The sequence below is a fragment of the Peromyscus californicus genome, unplaced genomic scaffold, assembly GCF_007827085.1.
Source record: "Peromyscus californicus insignis strain IS unplaced genomic scaffold, ASM782708v3 Scaffold_10__1_contigs__length_136768540, whole genome shotgun sequence".
Classification (NCBI taxonomy): domain Eukaryota; kingdom Metazoa; phylum Chordata; class Mammalia; order Rodentia; family Cricetidae; genus Peromyscus; species Peromyscus californicus.
The window spans coordinates 90,767,685-90,786,769 of record NW_026294391.1 but is presented as its reverse complement, the minus strand read 5'-3'; the positions used below and the strand labels follow the sequence as shown (position 1 = coordinate 90,786,769).

The 19,085-nt window shown below is 41.0% G+C and overlaps 1 protein-coding gene across 2 annotated transcripts in view; it reads right to left on the bottom strand.

Moving 5' to 3' along the window:
- Positions 1-19,085, bottom strand: part of Atg4a (autophagy related 4A cysteine peptidase) — a 52,699-nt gene that overhangs the window by 9,894 nt on the left and 23,720 nt on the right. The window contains exons 2-9 of one of the 2 annotated variants that reach the window (XM_052737085.1): positions 16,464-16,574; positions 13,106-13,177; positions 11,094-11,192; positions 6,329-6,430; positions 6,081-6,153; positions 2,503-2,582; positions 1,715-1,902; positions 1,515-1,593 (exon numbers count right to left, since the gene is read on the bottom strand). In XM_052737085.1, coding sequence (XP_052593045.1) covers positions 1,515-1,593; positions 1,715-1,902; positions 2,503-2,582; positions 6,081-6,153; positions 6,329-6,430; positions 11,094-11,192; positions 13,106-13,177; positions 16,464-16,572 — 802 coding nt within the window. In that variant the 5' untranslated portion in view covers positions 16,573-16,574. Of the gene's footprint in view, positions 1-1,514; positions 1,594-1,714; positions 1,903-2,502; positions 2,583-6,080; positions 6,154-6,328; positions 6,431-11,093; positions 11,193-12,978; positions 13,065-13,105; positions 13,178-16,463; positions 16,577-19,085 lie in introns of those variants that run through there. The other variant, XM_052737094.1, reaches the window with a different exon arrangement.

Genomic DNA, 19,085 nt, shown 5'->3' with positions numbered 1-19,085 from the left:
TTCTTTGTGTCCCCATAAGATACAGCGCCCCCCTCCAGCAGGAAGTAGTAAGAGAAGCTACACCCAAATTCCCAAATATACCAAGATGACTTTGGAGATGTGTAAAGGTTAAAATCTTCCTTTTTAAGAAAAGAAAAGGGGAAGTGCTGTGGAATGGTCTGTATGTCAAATGTGTTGCTGATTGGTCAATGAATAAATCACTGATTGGTCAGTGGCCAGGCAGGAAGTATAGGTGGGACTAACAGAGAGGAGAATTGAGAGAACAGGAAGCTGGGTGAGGGAGACACTGCCAGCCACCATCAGGACAAGGAAGATGTAAAGTACCAGTAAGCCACAAGCCACGTGGCAAGGTATAGATTAATAGAAATGGATTAATTTAAGCTGTAAGAACAGTTAGCAAGAAGCCTGCCACGGCCATACAGTTTGTAAGCAATATAAGTCTCTGTGTTTACTTGGTTGGGTCTGAGTGGCTGTGGGACTGGCAGGTGAGAGAGATTTGCCCTGACCGTGGGCCAGGCAGGAAAACTTTAGCAACACATCTGGCTGGGCTCCTGGTTCTTAAAGCGTTGTCTGTGAACAGCAGCAGCACTGAAAACCCTTAGAAGAGCAAGTCTCAGGCCCTATCTTAGACTTACTGAGTCTGTATCTTAACAGGTTCCCAAAGGGACATGTGAACAAATGGAGTATATAGATGAACCATCTAGCATGCCATGTGTTAAGGGCCTTAAATGTGTCTGATCATACCTAGTGAGTAAGGTGGCAAGAGTTCCACCATATGCAGAAAATGACGGACTAATCGGAGGGCCCATATTAGAAGGTTAATAGGTTTGTTTTGTTTTATTTTTGAGATAGGATCTCACTATGCAGCCCTTGCTAGCCTGGAACTCACTATTAACCAGGCTAACCTGAAACTCATAGAGATCCACTTACCTCTGTCTCCCTAGTGTTGGGGTTAATGGTGTGCTCTACCACACCCAACTACAGAGGACTACAGAGGTTCCTATTTTTAAGGTTTAGTCACACTATTGGGAAAGGGTCAACTCTGTCTTTTCATCTAATTTCTACCCATCCATGGTTCTGAATAATGAGACAGCAAGTCTATTCATGGTGACCTGGGCAACCAGTGGATACTTCAAGGCTGTTGCCTGAACTTCAATAGAAAGGAGATCAGCAAAGGCAAAGTACTGAAACCCAACTGTTCTGGGACCCACATGCAGGAGAGGACCATTCTGGAGCAATGCTGTGACCTTGTGTCCAACCAGAAGAAAAGAGCAAACATCCCATCAAGAAGCAAAGAAATAGAAGCATAATGGGGACCCTGGATCCATCAAGCACAAGGAAGCAAGAATTGACTGTATAGGTCAGGTTGGAGACAGAAGGAGCTGACCAGAGGCCACAGTATCCCTAGGCTAAAGCAATGCCCACTCACTGGAACTTCCTATAGCCCATGAACACCTTTGCCCCACACCCTTCCCTAGCCCATGACAACTTACTTGCAATTCATCCTTTCTTACCTAAGAATCCTATGAAATAATAGGCGTTATTTGGCTTTCCTCCTAAAGCCCCTAAAGACTGTGGCATCTTAAAACACTCCTAAAGGGAAAGAGAATGCAAGATTCTCAACTCACTTGTGGACTGCTGCTCACGGATCTCTGTGCTGACATGGCGGTGTGATGGGCAGGCAGCAATGAGTTCAAGAAAAAAGGAGACTTACTTTGAATGCTTCAATATACACAGGATTGATTTGGTTTATGCCCAGGCGAAGGGGCACAATGAGCAGCAGGGGTTTCCAAGCTGGGCATGTGGCAGAGGGACCTTTACTCTGATTGGAAGCAGTCAGAGAATCGGGAGGGCTCTCATCAACTGTGTCAGCACCCACAGGAAGAACACAGCACATTTTCTCTAGAAACAGAAGGCAAGAGATCTGGATGAGACAGGAGTATGTAGGACTAGGACCTTTTTCAAAGGTAAAAAAGAGGGACCTTGCATGCTGCCCTTCCTGCCTGGAAGGCCCTCTCCTTTGCCACCATGGACCAGCCAGCCCACTTCCCACAGGAATGGCAGGCTATTCCTTCAGCTTCTTGCTCTTCATATTGGCCATTGCACAATTTCTTAGTGCCCATCAGATATTCTAGACTCTTTGCAAGAATCTCATTTCTAAATTAATCTTTGAGGGCTTTGGATTCAGGGACTATGTCTTCGGGTTTTCCTAACCTTCAGGGCAGAAAAAGCAAGCCTGGGCAATGGCAAGCCTCTATGATCCATCTACTTGTGATTCAACAGATCATACACACTTTCATTCCTGCAGCAAAAGGTGTGGCGCATCTTTGAGAAAACGTTTTCCCTTTCAGAAGACTGAAAAGGAAGGGAACAGAGCCACTCTGCTGTGCTAGACTCCCCTGTCCTTGTGGAGCAGGCCACAGTAGTTTTTGAACTCCAGATTTCTGAATTAGAAAAGGGACTACACCCACCAATGAGAAGGCTAACAGCCTATAGACTCACTGATATCTTCAATGACCACTGTGTTGTCCATTGAAACATAAACAGCCAAGGAATTCCATTCGTCAAATAAAGCGAGTTTTCTGTGAAGCAACATACAATGAAATCACAACTGGAGAAGATGAAAATATCAGCCAGAAGTGGTACAATATACTCCCAGCATTCCTAATGTCGCTACACGCTGAGCCACAGAAAAGCCTGTGTTTGGGTTAGCTCTGGCTTGACAGAGTTCTGGGAAATGCCATGCCCAGGGATTTGGAGAATACCACAGAATCACTGTATCTGAACTTCTAAAAGAAGGTCCTGCTTTATAAAATGGAAATATCTACCTCAGCAAATGACAGTATTCCTACTGGAGGAAAAAGAAATGGCATCTATGTATCTGTCCCCAAAATTCCAACATATTTTGTTTCCTTAAATAAAAGACATTCTCAATTATTGATTTTCCTTTTTAAAAAAAGAAAAAATAGTAATGTCATTAAAAAATATATTGGGGGCTGGTGTGGTTCAGTGGCAGAGTACTTGATTAGCATGTATGAGGCCCTGAATCCATCCATCCAATCCCTAGCACCTAATGTGTGTGTGTGTGTGTGTGTGTGTGTGTGTGTGTGTGTGTGTGAGAGAGAGAGAGAGAGAGAGAGAGAGAGAGAGAGAGAGAGAGAGAGAGAGAGAGAGAGCATACACACAGGCAACCCCCTCATATGGGAGTATTGATCATGGAAACAAAGAAAGAAGGAAGGGAGAAAAGAGAAGAGGAGATAGAAAAGATATTGTGTTCTCTTGCCCACATGCACTGAAAATGCCATTCAAGGAGACTTCAGAGACAGATGACTTGAGAGGAGGCCCTACTAGTCAGCAACTGAAGAGAGAGCATGTCTAGTTACATATTTCATGGGAGAACTTACAAAGAAAGCTCTTTTAAAATAGACATTATATCAGGTTTAAGTAAAGGACCTGCCCATTTCTTCCTTTACTAGCTTAAGAGGACATGTTCATTCTGTCTATTTCTGCAATGTGTGGGTAAAGCCCCAGTCTCACTGGATAAAAGAAAAGTATCCATTCTCCAAAGCAGCTCCCAAGAAGTGGTCAATTATCACTGCACAATTTTAAAGTGTGTGTGTGTGTGTGTGTGTGTGTGTGTGTGTGTGTGTGTGTGTGTGTGTGTGAGTGATGGATGTGTGTGCATGTCTATACACATGTGCAGAGACCTAAGGATGATATCAGGATCTTTCCTCAGTTGCCTCTCCATCTTACTTTTTTAGTCAGGGTCTCTCACTTAACCTGAAGCTCATCATTTCAGGTAGATAGTGAGCTCCTGAGACCCTCCGGTATCTGTCCCCCAGTGCTGTGGTTATAGACACATGCTCCTTGCTCTTTATTTCATTACATGGTTTCTGGTGATCCAAACTTAAGTTCTCATGTTTGCACAGTAAGAACCTTATCCACTGAACCACATCCTCGGTCCTCATTACACTCTTAATTTACTAATTTTAATTTCATTACCTTTCTCAGAATAGTAATTATGTGATTATATGGTCATTGGTTTCACTTTTTTTTTTTTACTTTAGGATCGTGTAGAAATGACATGTATTCAGTAGAAACCAGATTTTGAATTCTGAATTGGAATCATTCCTAGCTAGTCACACACAGTGTAAGACTCTCTGGTGATGCTGAGCAGGGGCAGGGAGCTGCAGTTCCAACCAGCCAGCTGATCATCAGAGGAAACAGCTCATTTGTTAAGCTATAATGTTCAATGGTTTAGCTAGAGTAAATACATTTTGATTTCCAATATTTTCAAATTATGCTATCTGTCATTTACTGTGTTACGGAGCATATGTGCTATTGTTAACAGGCAATCACAACAAATCTGAACATACTTAAATGCTTATGAGAATGGAGATGGATGGGAGTGGTAAAAGGACACATGGGACATAAACGAGGAAAAGAATCGTGGGGGTCAGGCTATCAGGGAAAGACAAGAATAACCACAGGTGGGAGAAAAAGCCCAAAACACTTTGATTGCAAATGTCATAATCATATCTAACACAATATGCTGATTTTAAAAATAAATAAAAAAGAATGACCTTCCATTTGTTCATTGCTTAAAACGTCAAGATACGAAACATGGAAGAAAGAAAGAAATTGCATTTGAAACCAGATTCGGGGCTCAGCTTAGTGACTCTAATATTTTACACATTCTTCTCTGGATGTGTCCCTACTGCACTTCCGGAATACTGCCAGTTCCTCACTCAGCAGAGGCAATGGCGCCCAGAAGGTACTCTGACTAAGGCAAGAAAGTGGACTCAGTGAAGTTGCACTGGTAGCAGGGAATAAAGCCAAGATACGAGTTCTCCTGGGTCCCCAGGAAATCCAGACTACTCACCTCGTATGCACAGCTCCAAGCATGCTATTCACTGAAGACTGGTTAACCGTTGAAACCAAGCCCCTTCTCTACTTTATATGGAGCCATAATAGCGAGGAATTGAAATACACTATACCAAAGGAGGCCGAATGATCTCCATCTTCTGATCCCTACATCTGGCCCCAGGTTCTGGCTGCCGATTTCATTTATTTATTGAGCACTTACTGGGTGCTTATATGTAGTAGGCAGTTTTATGGGCTACTGTTACAGAATGAACAAGACAAATACAGTCTGCCTGCATGAAGTTTTCCTCCACTGGCAGGTTGTCAGGAAGGAGAGAACTACAAGAGATGCCCTAAAGATGTAGGTACTGATGGCACTCACCCATTTACACCATGAGCCCTCTACCTCATCTCTTGTAGCAGAAGACAACTTGTGGAATATAAAGTGACTATTATGAAAGTGTCACCTTAAGCCTGCTAACAGATGACAAACTAATCCCAAGACTCCCTTGGAATTTGTATCCTCCAATAGGTAGTGAGTTCCTTGAGGCAAGGACTGTGTCTTATCTCTGTGTACCCAGTACTTAACACAGTAAAGGCACCCAGTGAATGCTAAAAGAATTAGTGATGTTTTAAGAAAACATATTTTATTTAGGGGGAGGTACATGCTATGGTACGTGTGTGGAGGTCAGAGGACAACTTGTATGGGTTGGTTCTCTCCTTCCACCACGGGGTTCCCATAGATCAAACTCGGATCATCAGGATTGGCAGCAAGCACCTTTACCCACTGAATCATCTTTCTGGCCCATTAATGAGGTCTTTATTACTATACAGGATGGGAGTCTATTTCTTGCCTAAGCTAGTTAAGCCTCTGCCACTTAGTATGAACCTATTAACTTCAAAAGACCCTCAGGCCGATGGTTCCCTGGCACATGAACAGCCATCTGTAGGGTGAGAAACAGAATGAGTCCTGGAGTACAGCCACATCTATTGATACCAGTGACTACAGCTCTGATATACCAAGACAGAGGTCTACACTTATCCACATCAAAGAAGTAGCTGAACAAGATGGTAGAGATGGCTGACGGCTTAGCGGGAAGATGGGATTGCAAGCATACACTTAAGCTGTTGGGAGGTTTAGTTGGCTGCAGGGAGCGGGGGGAGGGGGAGGAAGCATAAGAGCAAGTAGAACAAGCAGATGCCAGACTTTTACTTACTTTAACACCTGTGCGACTGTATTTGGTCCAAACCATTCACCAATTGATTTCCCTTCTCCTACACCCATTTGTGCTGTTTTATATGGAAAAATTAACATGTTAGCAAAATACCTTTTGTGGGCCACAGACTCCTGATTTTTTTTTTGACATGAAAAAAGCAGACCGACAATTTAGTAAAGTCACATATAAGGCAGGAAAGGAAAAAGTTCATAGACATTACTCTGAAAGTACAAATTTGATGATCTTACCCATCTGATGGATTGAATAGCAACAGTCCTTTCGATCTAGGAAACACTGCAGAATCCTTTGATATTCTTTGGGTTGTTCTTTTTGTTTCTCCCAATTCCAATCTTTTGCGGGGAGGGGAATAAAAAAGGGTTAAAATCAGCCATAACTGTTTATTAGCCGGCAACAAATTAGAACAAGAGAGCTACATCCAGAAGGTGGGAATGGTGAAGCTGGCACATTGCTAAGCATCTTTCCTTTAGATAGTAGATGCTGTGAAACTGACTTCTAAGGGTCTGGTGGGTAGAAAGTAAAAGCCATGGCTGGGGAATGTAGATCACTTGTCTAGCATGTGTGGCAAAGCTAAAAGCTGAGGATGAAGTTCACCAGAGAATTGACTTGCCCCAAGGGCAGGAGCTGGCCAACAATCACAACAACAACAGCGTCACAAAGATATTTCCTGGCAGCCACACTTTGAGGATATAAGCCAGACGCCATAGTGTCTCATCTTTACACAAACAGCAATGGCTTTTGTTCTTACATTCTGGCAGAAGGGCCAAAGGGTCTCATGAGGGGAAGTGCAATTCTGACATAGAAAAGTTTATGTGGAAATACTCTACACAATTCACTGCTAAGGACGTGTTTTTGAAAATTGTATACTGAGAAGGGAAAGAAAAAAATACTGTAATATCAGCATTCAGGAGGTTGAGGCAGGAAAATTTCAATCTCATGGCCAGCCTAGACTATATTGTGAGTTCAAGATTAGCCTATGCTATATACAACAAGACCTTTCTTTCAACAAAACAAACAAACAAAAACCAACCAGCCAACCAAACAAAAAACAGGAGGGACATGATTCAATTGGTAAAGTGCTTGCCAACATGAGGACCAGAGTTTGGAAACCCAGCACCCACGTAAAAAGCTCTGTGCAGTAGTAGTAGTAGTAGTAGCACCTATAATCCAGTATTGGGAAGACAGAGACCCTGGGGAGATAGGCCACCCTGGGGACTGGGTGGCCAGCCAGTCTAGCCAAATCAGCAAGTTCCAGGTTCAGTGAGAGACCCTGTCTCACAAAACAAGGTGGAAAGGGACTTAGGGAAGATATGTTAACCTCAGGTCTCCATATGTGCGCGCACGCGCGCGCGCACACACACACACACACACACACACACACACACACACACACACACACACCTGCATACATGCAAATAGCCACTCGTGGTGACATATGCCTGCAATATAAATACTCTGGGATAGGGGACAGAGATAGGAGGATAATGAATGAATTTGATGCCAACTTGGGTCACAGGATCAGTTCTAGGAACATGAGGGCTACATAATAACAACATATCTCAAAAAAAAATACACACTAACAATTTTTTTTTTGCACCAACCTTTTTCTAGTACTGGGTATAGAAGCCAGGGCCTTGTGCACAACAAGCCCTCTTCCACTCAACTATGACCCTGGCCCCATTTTTATAACACATTTCTTTTGTTTTGGATGCAGGTTTCATCATATAGCCCTGGATGGTCTGGAACTCACTATGTAGACCAGGCTGGCCTCAAATTTGTAGTGATCTTACTGCCATAGCCTCCTAAGTGCTAGGATTATATATATATATATATATATATATATATATATATATATATATATATATATATATATATGCCACTGCCCCTAACTCTCAACAGCATCTTAAGAAAAATTCACAACAAGCTTAAGAAAAACAAAACAAAACAAAATCTGATAGGTGTTCATAGTTTCCTTAAGATCAAAATACATATCACCATGATTCTAAGGATCTCATCTATGCCTTAAACAAACAGAGTCCCCAAATGTGACAGGGCCCACATAGAACCTACTGAAGAGAACTGCAAAAGGCTACAGAATCACCTCTCAGTTCTAGGAACTCTGTCTAAAGGGACAGATTTGGTCAGGGGGTGGGGAGAGTAAGCTTGCATCCAAGACCTAAATTTCTCTCTGGAGGGTCTCAAAAGAGTCTGAATTAACAACTTTGGAAATGTAACTGAGACTACAAGCCATCATCTCTGGTTCCCTCAGTTCCCTTTTGTTCCTAGTTTCTCTGAAACTAAGTCTTAAGTTTCAGCTCTATCATATCCGATAGGGCAAACCACAGCCAACTTATTTTAATAGTTATTGAACTATCTGATTCTGGGGAAATCTTGATTAACTGGCTGCTAAGGACCACCAAATACTTTCTGATGACTACCACATGAATACCTCATCTTAATTTTAAAGTTATTGAATAAGAAAGAATTCAAAAGACTTTTGCAAAATGGCCTCTTCTAATTTATTTTAACTACAAGATCTATCCAAATCCTTCCTGCTATTTGCCTTTATGCTGAAACAACTGTGACTGCTGCCTCTGGGGATTTTCCAGTATGCCCCTACTTCAAGAATTCACTTTCAGAAAAATCACCTTCACGTTTTTAAATAATGAATTAAAAGGAGTAGCAAGATAACTCAGCAGGTAACAATGTGTGTTGCCAAGTCCAGTGACCTGAGTTTGGTCTCTGTGGTGATATTATGTTCCCCAAAATATATCGTGCACCCTAATAAATTTATCTGAGGTCAGAGAACAGAACAGCCACTAGACATAGAGGCCAGAAAATGGTGGCACACACACCTTTAATCCTAGCCTTTTGGAGGCAGAGATCCACCCGGATCTCTGTGAGTTCAAAGCCACATTGAGAACAGAGCCAGGCATGGTGACTCACACCTTTAATCCCAAGAAGTGATGGCAGAAATCAGAAAGGTATATAAGACGTGAGGACCAGAAACTAGAAGCTTTTGGCCTGGTTAAGCTTCTAGGCTTTTGAGCAGCACAGTTCAGCTGAGACACATTTGGATGAGGATTCAGAGGCTTCCAGTCTGAGGAAACAGGATCAGCTGAGGAATTGGCGAGGTGAGACTGTGGCTTGTTTTGCTTCTCTGATCTTCCAGGATTCACCCCAATACCTGGCCCCGGGTTTATTTTTATTAATAAGACCTTCTAACAATTGGTGTTACAGGTCTCCAGGACCCTCATGGTTGAAAGAGAGAACTGATCTCCACACTGTGGAGCTCAAGCACACTGTGGTACAGAGTGTACACACTCACATGCACACACACACACACACACACACACACACACACACACACAGAATAAATAAGTAATAAAAAAATAACTAGTAAGGATGTAACCGGGAAATAAAAGCAAGCCAATCTCACAATGACAAGTATTGCATGCTTTCTCTCAGATGTGGATTCTAGAGAGAAAAAATTAAGGCATGAAAATGAAACAGGGATTAAGGGGGAGGGTGAAAAAGGACAAAGGAGATGGGGAGGGGGATAAGGAATGGTAACAGAGGGTCTGGAGAGATGGCTCAGTGGTTAACAGCACTATACTGCTTTTGCAAAGGACCCAAGGTTAGGACCCAGAACACATGTCAGGTAGCTCACAACCATCTGTGACTCTAGCTTCAGGGGATTCAATGCTCACTTCCAGCTTCTGCAGGCACTACATTCATGTGCACATATGCATGTACATACAAACATACGTAGAAATATAATATTAAAAAATAAAAATAAAATCTTTAAAAAAGGAATGGTAATAGAGAAAGTGACTATGGTCAAAATATAAACAATGTATGGAAATGTCACAATAAAACCTACTACTTTGTACAATTGATATATGCTAATAAAATGTGGATTTACCCCTTAAAACAACAATAAGTCTAGATTAAGAAGTATGTATAGAGTACTTGCTGGGCACAGAATCAGAGTATAAGCATTATAATCTCACATCTACACTGCTTGGCCCTGGACAAATTATCTCACTGGTGTCTATCCAAGATCATTCTACAGAGGTCCATGAAGAAGCATGCATATGTCCCAGAGAAAATAAGAACAAGAATTACTAGAAGGTTCTTAAATAATGAAGCCACCCTCTGCAGAAGCTAATTTAAGAATTTCTTCATTATCAAATGGACATACTCAGTGAACAAAACCCAAAATAGTACTAGCTTCCTCACTGAGCACTTCCTTTAGGTCACTTATATCCTGAGCTAGATGGGTATTTTAAAATAGTTAAGAAACAGACTGATCACCACACCCTTCTTCCTGTTTTCTTTGTTAGCTTTTCATTTTGTTTTGTGTATTTCTTTTGTTTTATTTATTGAAACAGGGTCTTGCTCCATAGTCCAGGCTGGTTGGAAACTTAGTAGGCAGGCAAGGCTAGCCTCAAACTCACAGCAGTTCTCTTACCTCAGCCTTCTGAGGGATGGGATTGTAGGTGTAAGCCACCATGGCCACGGCTTTTTGTTTGTTTTGTTTTGTGTTTGGAGACAGGGTCTCTCTAGGAAGTTTTGGTTGTCATGTCATTCTCTAGTAGACCAGGCTGGCCTCAAAGTCCCAGAGCTCTGCCCACCTCTGCCTCCTGAGCACAGGATTACCACCAGGCCCAGTTTAGAGCCACAGCTTTTTTTTTCTGACATTATCTGATATTTTTAACGACCCATTCCAACAGTAGTAAAAATGGAAATTCTAAATGACACATCTGCCCCAGGTTAGTTCTGTCCCCGGAAAATAACTCTCCCTTGGTGAGTCATAAGGAAGTATCAGCTCTTTCCTTCTCATGATGGGCTTGGTTGACTTTTTAGCCCACCACTTGAGCTGTTAGAAAGCAATTTGGGATCTGCAGTTTTGTTACTGAATGTTCTTAAACCACAGCAACAAGTGATATGGCAGATGTCTCTGAAACAATTTGTAGAACAAATGGAACTCACCCCTTCCCAAGTGTCTACAGATAAGGGCCTGAGCCAGCATCATCTGTCCACAGCGCAGCATACATCCCCAGCCGGCATCAGATGAAGGGCCTGTTCCCCCTGTTGGCAAAAATGGATGGGCATGAAAATGTGCGCCTTAAATTAATCTCTTCTCAATCATCAGCATATTTGAAACTACAAACACATATACCTGTTCATGAACTCTGAAAAGAGAGACAATAAATACAAATTCATACAGAGCTTGAATATAGAAGTGAGACTTGTAAAGGCAATGCCGAATCAATAGAAGCAGATTCTACAGTCGAAGACAAAACAAACAATGAACTAAACATGCCCCTTGGGGCTCTTGCTTGAAGACTTCAGAGCATGCGTGCTATTTTGGTAAGTGACTATCATGGATAACTAGCAACAAGGAGATTACCTTGACTAAAGCACAAATACGACCACCAAGGATAGACATTAAAATGATCAAAGACATATGAAAGGCACTTGACTATTCTAAATGCACTTAGTGAAGTTTAAAACAACAACAAATAGATGAAAGAACCCTAGATTAGGCAGAAGACTGATATCTACTTATACAAGCTAAGCCTCATCTATACGTTGAGGATAACAGAACACACTCTGCCTACTATCAGTGGGCATTATAAGAATTAAATGAGAAAATATTTAACAGTTCTAGACCCCACATAGGATACTTGGTATTGTGAATATGGTCTTATATAAAATGCTATTAATAAGTTAGAAATGCATTATGTCTTTAAAATATACAAAGCCAGTTAATAAATGAGACCATGGGTCCCATTTTAAGAAGATTTGATGTAAAGTTAAAGTCACACATGTGGCCAGGATGAGTTTCTACTAGGGTCCTATTCAAAAGGACCAACATAATCAGATACGTTGATTTTGTTTTCCAACTCAGAAGTGTGATCTCAGAACACTAGTTTCAAAAAAGTGATCACTCTTGACAAACAAGTGGGCCAAATTATCCTCCCTCATCCCAACTGCTTTGTTGTAGGGACTGAAACAGCATCGCTATGTCAACACTAAGGGGAGTGAATGGATTTTGGAGCTGGAAGGAGAGCCCTTAGGCTCTTGCTAATGCTGGGATTAAGGTTAGATCAGTGCAGAAAAGGTAGAGTGAGGCCCACATAAAGACAAATCAGCTCTTTACAAACACTGTCAGAGTTGACTAAAAAGTTGCCCGGCTTTGTAAAGGTCTCTTCCCCCAGTGAACATTAACAGTTTAGGACCCCAGGACACTAAAGATTATTCTTTTGTGTTACTACTGCTTGTAAAGCAAAGAAAATGTTTATGTGGGCTTCAGTTTGGGCCCATCACAGAAAGGTTAATTTCACTCCAATTACTAGGTCCAACCTTGGTCAGACAAGGTTCTTTTTAGGAGAGTAACTTCTAACACTTTTAGACTCTTTCCCCATCTTTCCATGACATTAGGGGGTGACTACACTGCTCACATTTTACAAATCCTCTCAGATGGAGCAAACTCACTTATCAAATTGTCCTTTTCTTTTCCCCTAAATGGCAGCTAGGGACAGACTAGGATAAAATCTAAGAAAATCTCTCTTAATTTATCTCTGAATGTCAAAATGCTCTCATTTTATGAGAAAATAATAGAAGGAATTCTTTTCTTTCCTTCAAGGCCCAAGCCTCTTTAACAGTCAAATAGTACCATACAGCAGTGAAAGGTAATTTAATAGCTAGATATTACCCAATTCAAGCTGATTTGATTTATTTTAATACCATCTGTTGCATGAAAACTTGAAGGTGGGTCAAAATGACTAACGGTTTAACACTACAACGCCATGGAACCACATGTGATGGGCTACTTCCACAATGACAGTTTGGGATAAAATGGTAAACTTACCTGCTCCCCTAAATCAAATTCTTTGCCACAGTGAGCTGTTAACTCTGAGGTTTCTGTGATGTCATTGATAACCTCAGGCAAGCTATCTACAAGGAAGAGAGCACAGCACAACAAATGATATACCTACCAATCGGTGAAAATTTCCTTCTGTATGTAAACCATAGACGAGCACTTATATCAGACAACAGCTTAGATTTTTCTGTAATTAAATGTGAAATTAAAAGTAAATCACCATATCCCATCTAGAAAAATGCCTACATTTGACTTCTATGCCAGCAGCAAGCTTATTTTCAGACAGCCAAACGAATGTTATAGAACTAGGGAAATTCACAGGCAACCTAATCTCATTTGAGTCTAATAATTTCAGTATTTCTCTTTACCTTCATTTTCACCAGTGCTACTCTACAGGTTCTTCTAATGATATATTATATTATATAGCATCTTCATATTAGATGCTTCCTGACTCCTTCTCAATGATTTTCAAGATCCCACAGGTATTACCACTGAGGTCATGCCCAAATGACAAGAAATAGGAAAAGCAAGTATCTTAGATAATCCACTAAGGCAGTCACCTCCACCCTGAATGGCGATAGTATCAGTGCCCATCATCTATTATCTAAAACCAGGAGTTCATATGTTTGGAGGAGGTTCGTGTGCAGAAACAGGGGTACAAATGCATATATTTAACTAAAAAGGAAATGCTCCTGCAAACTGTATAAGAACTTTGTCCACAGTACCTAGGGTCCTATTTTCATGTAAGTGAATGTATAATAACACAAATATCTTGCATACCTTTTCAAAGCATATTTCTTGCATTCTATGATGCAAATTTCCTTCAATCACTACAATTATGGCTTCTTCATTTCCTCCCATACTTGGATATGGTTCTGTCTTCTCTAGTCATCTCTCTCCTTCTTAATATCAATATGCATATGTGTATTCAGTATAGCATCTATAGTCATTGTGTTTTCAAAATCAAAACGGAAATTCAAATTTTACCCATAGTTTCTAATTCCATCTCTTTGAGTAAATAAAAAAATTAGAGCTGTATGTATTTTCTTTCATTTTGTTGTCCCCAGTGCCTAGCCCCCATTTTGGGAGATGGATAATGTTTAAAAGTAAGAGTTCTTGGGCCTTGAAAAATGGCTCAGTGGTTATAAGCACTGTCTGCTCTTCCAGGGGACCTGGGTTCGATTTCCAGCACCCACATAGTGGCTAACAACCATCTGTAGCTCCATTCAAGGGCATCTAATGCCATCTTCTGGCCTCCTGGTGCACAGACCTGAATATAGGCAAAATACCCATACACCTAAACTAAATAAAATTGAAAAAAATAAGAGTTCTCTTTTCTTGTCTTTGAAAGCACCACTTTCAACAGGATCCAATGTACTCTAAAATGTCTTCAGAATTGCTGAGGATGATGTTAAATTTCTGATTCTTCTATCTCTATCTTTCTAGTGCTGAGCTAACAGGCATGGCCACTAGTCCCAGTATATGGGGTGTTGGGGGATTGAATCCAATACTTGGTGCATGTTAGATATTCTACCAACTGAGCTACAGACCCAACCCAAGAGTATGGTGGCACATTCTTATAATCCTCGTACTCAGAGCCTAAGGCAAGAGAATTGCAAAATCAAGGCCAGCCTGGGCTACAGACTGAAACCTTGTAGCAGGGGTGGGACTTGAGTCTGCTACCTACTATATATATAAATTTATTACTCAAATTTTCTGAGTGTCTGTTCTCTCATCTGCAAAATGAGGAGTAGCAATACCTATTTCATTGAGGAGATGTGAGTATCCAACAAGATAATTCGAATAAAGTCAAAATACACACACACACACACACACACACACACACACACACACACACACACACACACACTTATAAAGCACTTAGTTGATACTCTAATAAGTTTATGCCAAACGTTGCTATTATTATATGCCTGACCCTTTAAACATTCACACAGGTCACGCTTGCCTCTTCAGGTGCTATACGTCCTTCCAGCTTGGCTCTATGCTAGGGAGGAATTTGACAAACAAAAAGTTCAGTTTGAAAGGCATTTCCCAGGCAGGCATAGTGTCAAATGCCTATAATCCCAGCACTTGAGAGGCTGAAGCAGGAGGATTATTGTGAATTTGAGGTCAGCTTAGTCTACATAGTGAGTTCTAGAGTTCCAGGTAAGCTTGAACTATAGGGTAAAACCCTTTCTCAGAGAGAGAGAGAGAGAGAGAGAGAGAGAGAGAGAGAGAGAGAGAGAGAGAGAGAGAGAGAGAGAGAGCATATGTGGCACCCTAGATTTTCCTGTTGTTTGGAAAGTAGAACTAGAAAAGATCCTCCTCAAGCCTTCACTTTAAGTCCTGGAAAAGGAAGGGAAGATTCAGAAAGAGAAGAGAAAGCCCCTTTCCCAAGTTAGAGTTAAACAAAGTCTCCCTGATGGGGGCAGGGATTCTCAACCTTCCTAATGCTGCAACACTTTAATTTAGTTCCTCATTTTGTGGTGACCCCCAACCATAAAATTATTTCATTGCTACTTCATAACTGTAACTTTGCTAGTTATGAATAATAATACAAATATCTGATATGCAGGATATCTGATATGGGACCCCTGTGAAAAGATCATTTGTCCTCCAAAGGGGTTGTGACCCACAGGTTGAGAACCACTGGGTTAGAGTTAAAGTCTCCCTAATGGTTAGCTTCATGATCTCTCCACTGTTCACAATTCTCCAATAAAACACTGGGGCAGGAAGACCAAGGCCTAACTTCTTCTCCTGCTCTTTAATCAGCTTCCTCCTATCTCTTAGTCTATGCTAAGGGCATATTACTTCCTTGGGAAGTAATACCTCTCAGAGCTGCCTCTTTTCCAGCTCAGGCTTTATACAGATGTCTTTATCGATTTCAGAGCACTGGGTCTTTTCCACTCTTTCAGAATGCTGTGGTAAGTGGGAAAACTCAAGCCTCCTTTCCATCTACTGCAAATAAATAGAAGCTATATACAAAACCAGAATCAACTGGGACGGTGCAGTCATTACAAGAAGATCTGAAAGAGAAGATTTCTTGTGTCTGATATTGTTTCTGAAAGCCGTGGCTTATGTGGAAGTCCCTGGGTGTTTTGTCTAGAAGCATGAAGATATGATAAGAATAAGAAATATATAGCCCAATGACTAGATACTGGTTAGTAATACTATGAATAAAGGCATGTTTTTTTGAATCTCAAGTCTTCTGGAACGGGAGCAGGGCTTCTTTACAGAAAAGAATAAAAATACATTGCTTTTGCAAATTGTGCAAATAAAATCATGTAAATGCTTGGCTAAGGCCTCTCGAGGCCTTGGAAGGCTGTGCAACAACAAGCAAGGTAATCTGCCTCAGAGTAGTGTTAGCCCTTATCAAGACAATGTTTTGTCAACCCAAGAAAGAAAATGAGAAACCCTTAACCCCAGGCACCCACCTCAGCTGGGGCCTCTCTGATCAGTGCTGCCCAGCTTACCTGTCTTAAGAAGATGCTGCTTCCCCAAGATCCATACCAGCTCATCTGTATCCGGGAATTCTTCTAGGTAGTCAGTGAAAATAGTAATCTGGTTTTCATACTTGGACATAACTAAAGGAAAATGAAGGAGCATAAATATAATTTCATAGATAGGGCTTATTTCTATGATTCGCTGATTTCTACCATTGTCCTGAAAGTAAAAGGTCATCAGCTTGACTCTAAAGGAATATTTAAATATTTAAATAAGTGGGCACACAGCAAGCACTTGCCTGAGCTACTTTCTCAGCCTATTTGTGACCTATTTCTCATGGTTTCATTTAAAATGATATCTGAAAAGCCACATGCCCAGAATTACTTTAAAATTCTTTCCTTTCATGGGCCTCCTTCATAAATATCCACTTACCTAGCTTCTCCCCACAAAAGCAGACCAAGGTAAAACAGTAATGGCTCCTGTCTGTTCACAGGGAATACTACGAGCTTTCTATGGTGAGATTTCTAGCAGCCAAGACCTTGGAGGGGGCTGTGACAAGCCTGGAGAATGTACTATTGTCAGGATGATAACACTGTAGCTAGAAGACTCGATATTTTTACAGTGCTTTTATTTTCCATCTTACTCACATATGGCTCCTACAAAGAAGGCTCTTGAGGCTGACTATAAATAGAACTTGTTCTTGAGATTCACAAATGGCTATTGTGATGTTGTGATATAATAAGAACTATATATTTGCTCACTGTCCTCGTTTTCTGGCACACAGCTCTGAAAATCCCTGTAATTTCCTGAGCACTAGGATGTCAGATACATCTTCTTTTTTTGTTCTAGTATTTGGTCTTAAATCCTAGTTCCAGACATGGAGCTCCTAAACCCTTGGAATTTCATAGATTCTATATAAGGGATGATTCCTATTCCTGATTATTTCTTGTAACTGAATAAGTAACGAAGTTAATTCTGACTCATCAGGGATAAATTCTTCAGTCTCAATATGTAAGACCACTCTTTCAGCATACTGACAGTCAGTAACTATGTTGAGAGGTTCCGAAAAGTCCATTAATACCATCAGAATAGCATACAACTAGGTTTTTTGGACAGAATTCTAAGGACTTTGAACCACTTTACTTAAATTTTCTGATTTGTAACCTGCCTTTCCTTGTTTGTTTGCATCTGTATAAAACGTAGAACTGAAGAGTACCTTCAGTTCTAATAAGGCCATTCGTGGGGAGCACTCAGATGGGTCTAGTCACCCGCAAGACTCAGCAGGGATTAAAATGCAGTGTGGAAGCTGCATTCCACCCCCAACCCTGCAGGAAGGGGAGAGAGGACAGAGATTGAGTCAAAAATAGCTCATGCCTACATGATGAAGCTTCCATAAAAAATTCTTGAGTGCTGAGGTTTGGGGCGTTCTGGATATGTTAAATACATACTGGGGCCTGCAGAGGAAATAGAAAGCTTCTTGCCTCTCCCACTTCCCATACATATCTTCTGTTTGGCTATTTATCTGCATCCTTTGCAATGTTTTTTTTTTTTTTATAATAAATGAGTAAACATCAGTAAGTACTTCCCTGAGTTCTGTGAGCAATCCTTGCAAATGATTAAGCCACAAGTGGGGAGGAATTCGGGATAGTAGTAATAGGAACTGCACTTTATAGTCAGTTAATCAAAAGAAGAGGTCACAACTGGTATCTCAAGTGTGGGCAATCTTGTCCGACTGAAATCTTACCTATAGGATCGGACCCTAATGCTAGGCAGATGGACACCATAAAATTAAATTAAATCATCAGACACGCAGTTGGTGTTTGCTAAGGAACTGGTATATGTTGAGAACCAACCCCCTCCAGACACATAGGCTTTCAGAGGTGCTGAGTGCTGAATGTCAGTAGCAAAAGCCAGTTTTCCTAATATATTCATCTATAGTTATCGCTCAAGATAAAGCAACCAAGTGAAATCAAGCTAAATCCCATGAGTTACTCTTAGAGCTTACAACTCTGTGATCTGAGAGGTGTTCAAGTGGACATTCACATCTGTGGGAGGGAGGAAGAGGTATGCTAAAAGATTCAAGACTGACATGGGTAGGTGTAGGGGTCCTGCCTCCAAATTATTTCTAAGTAATTTTCTTCTGAAGCAAAATAATATTATGGGTAGTAAATATGTTTTAAGCCAGCATATCAAAATCTGTTTTAATGTAACCAAAAAATAAATTGATAGCTGTATTTCACAATTTGTTTCTATTTGCATGAGAAATATTTGCTGTGAGTTAAAAGCAAAGGCATCCATTACATCCCATCTCTCAGCTTTTGAAAGCTCCCTAGCCCCTCTCCAAAAGGAAGCTAAGAGAGAATAGGGAACCTTTTGTTCAGCTCCAAGTAGCTACAAGGACCCTTCCAAAGCAGTCTCTAAGTGTCCCATGGGTGTATTTTCCTGTGGGAGTGGTACTGTGGGACATGTTTAAGTCACTTGAAAGGCCAGATTGTTTGCCAGATTTGTTTTCTAAATCAGAATCACGCTGTCTTCAGAGAAATAAATGCTCCTAGGTATAACGGAGACCTTGCCAAGTATGAAGGCAGGTGTCTCTGCTCAAAAGACTTTGCTGGAGGTTGAAGTCACAATCCGTGCAAGCACTTTTAGAA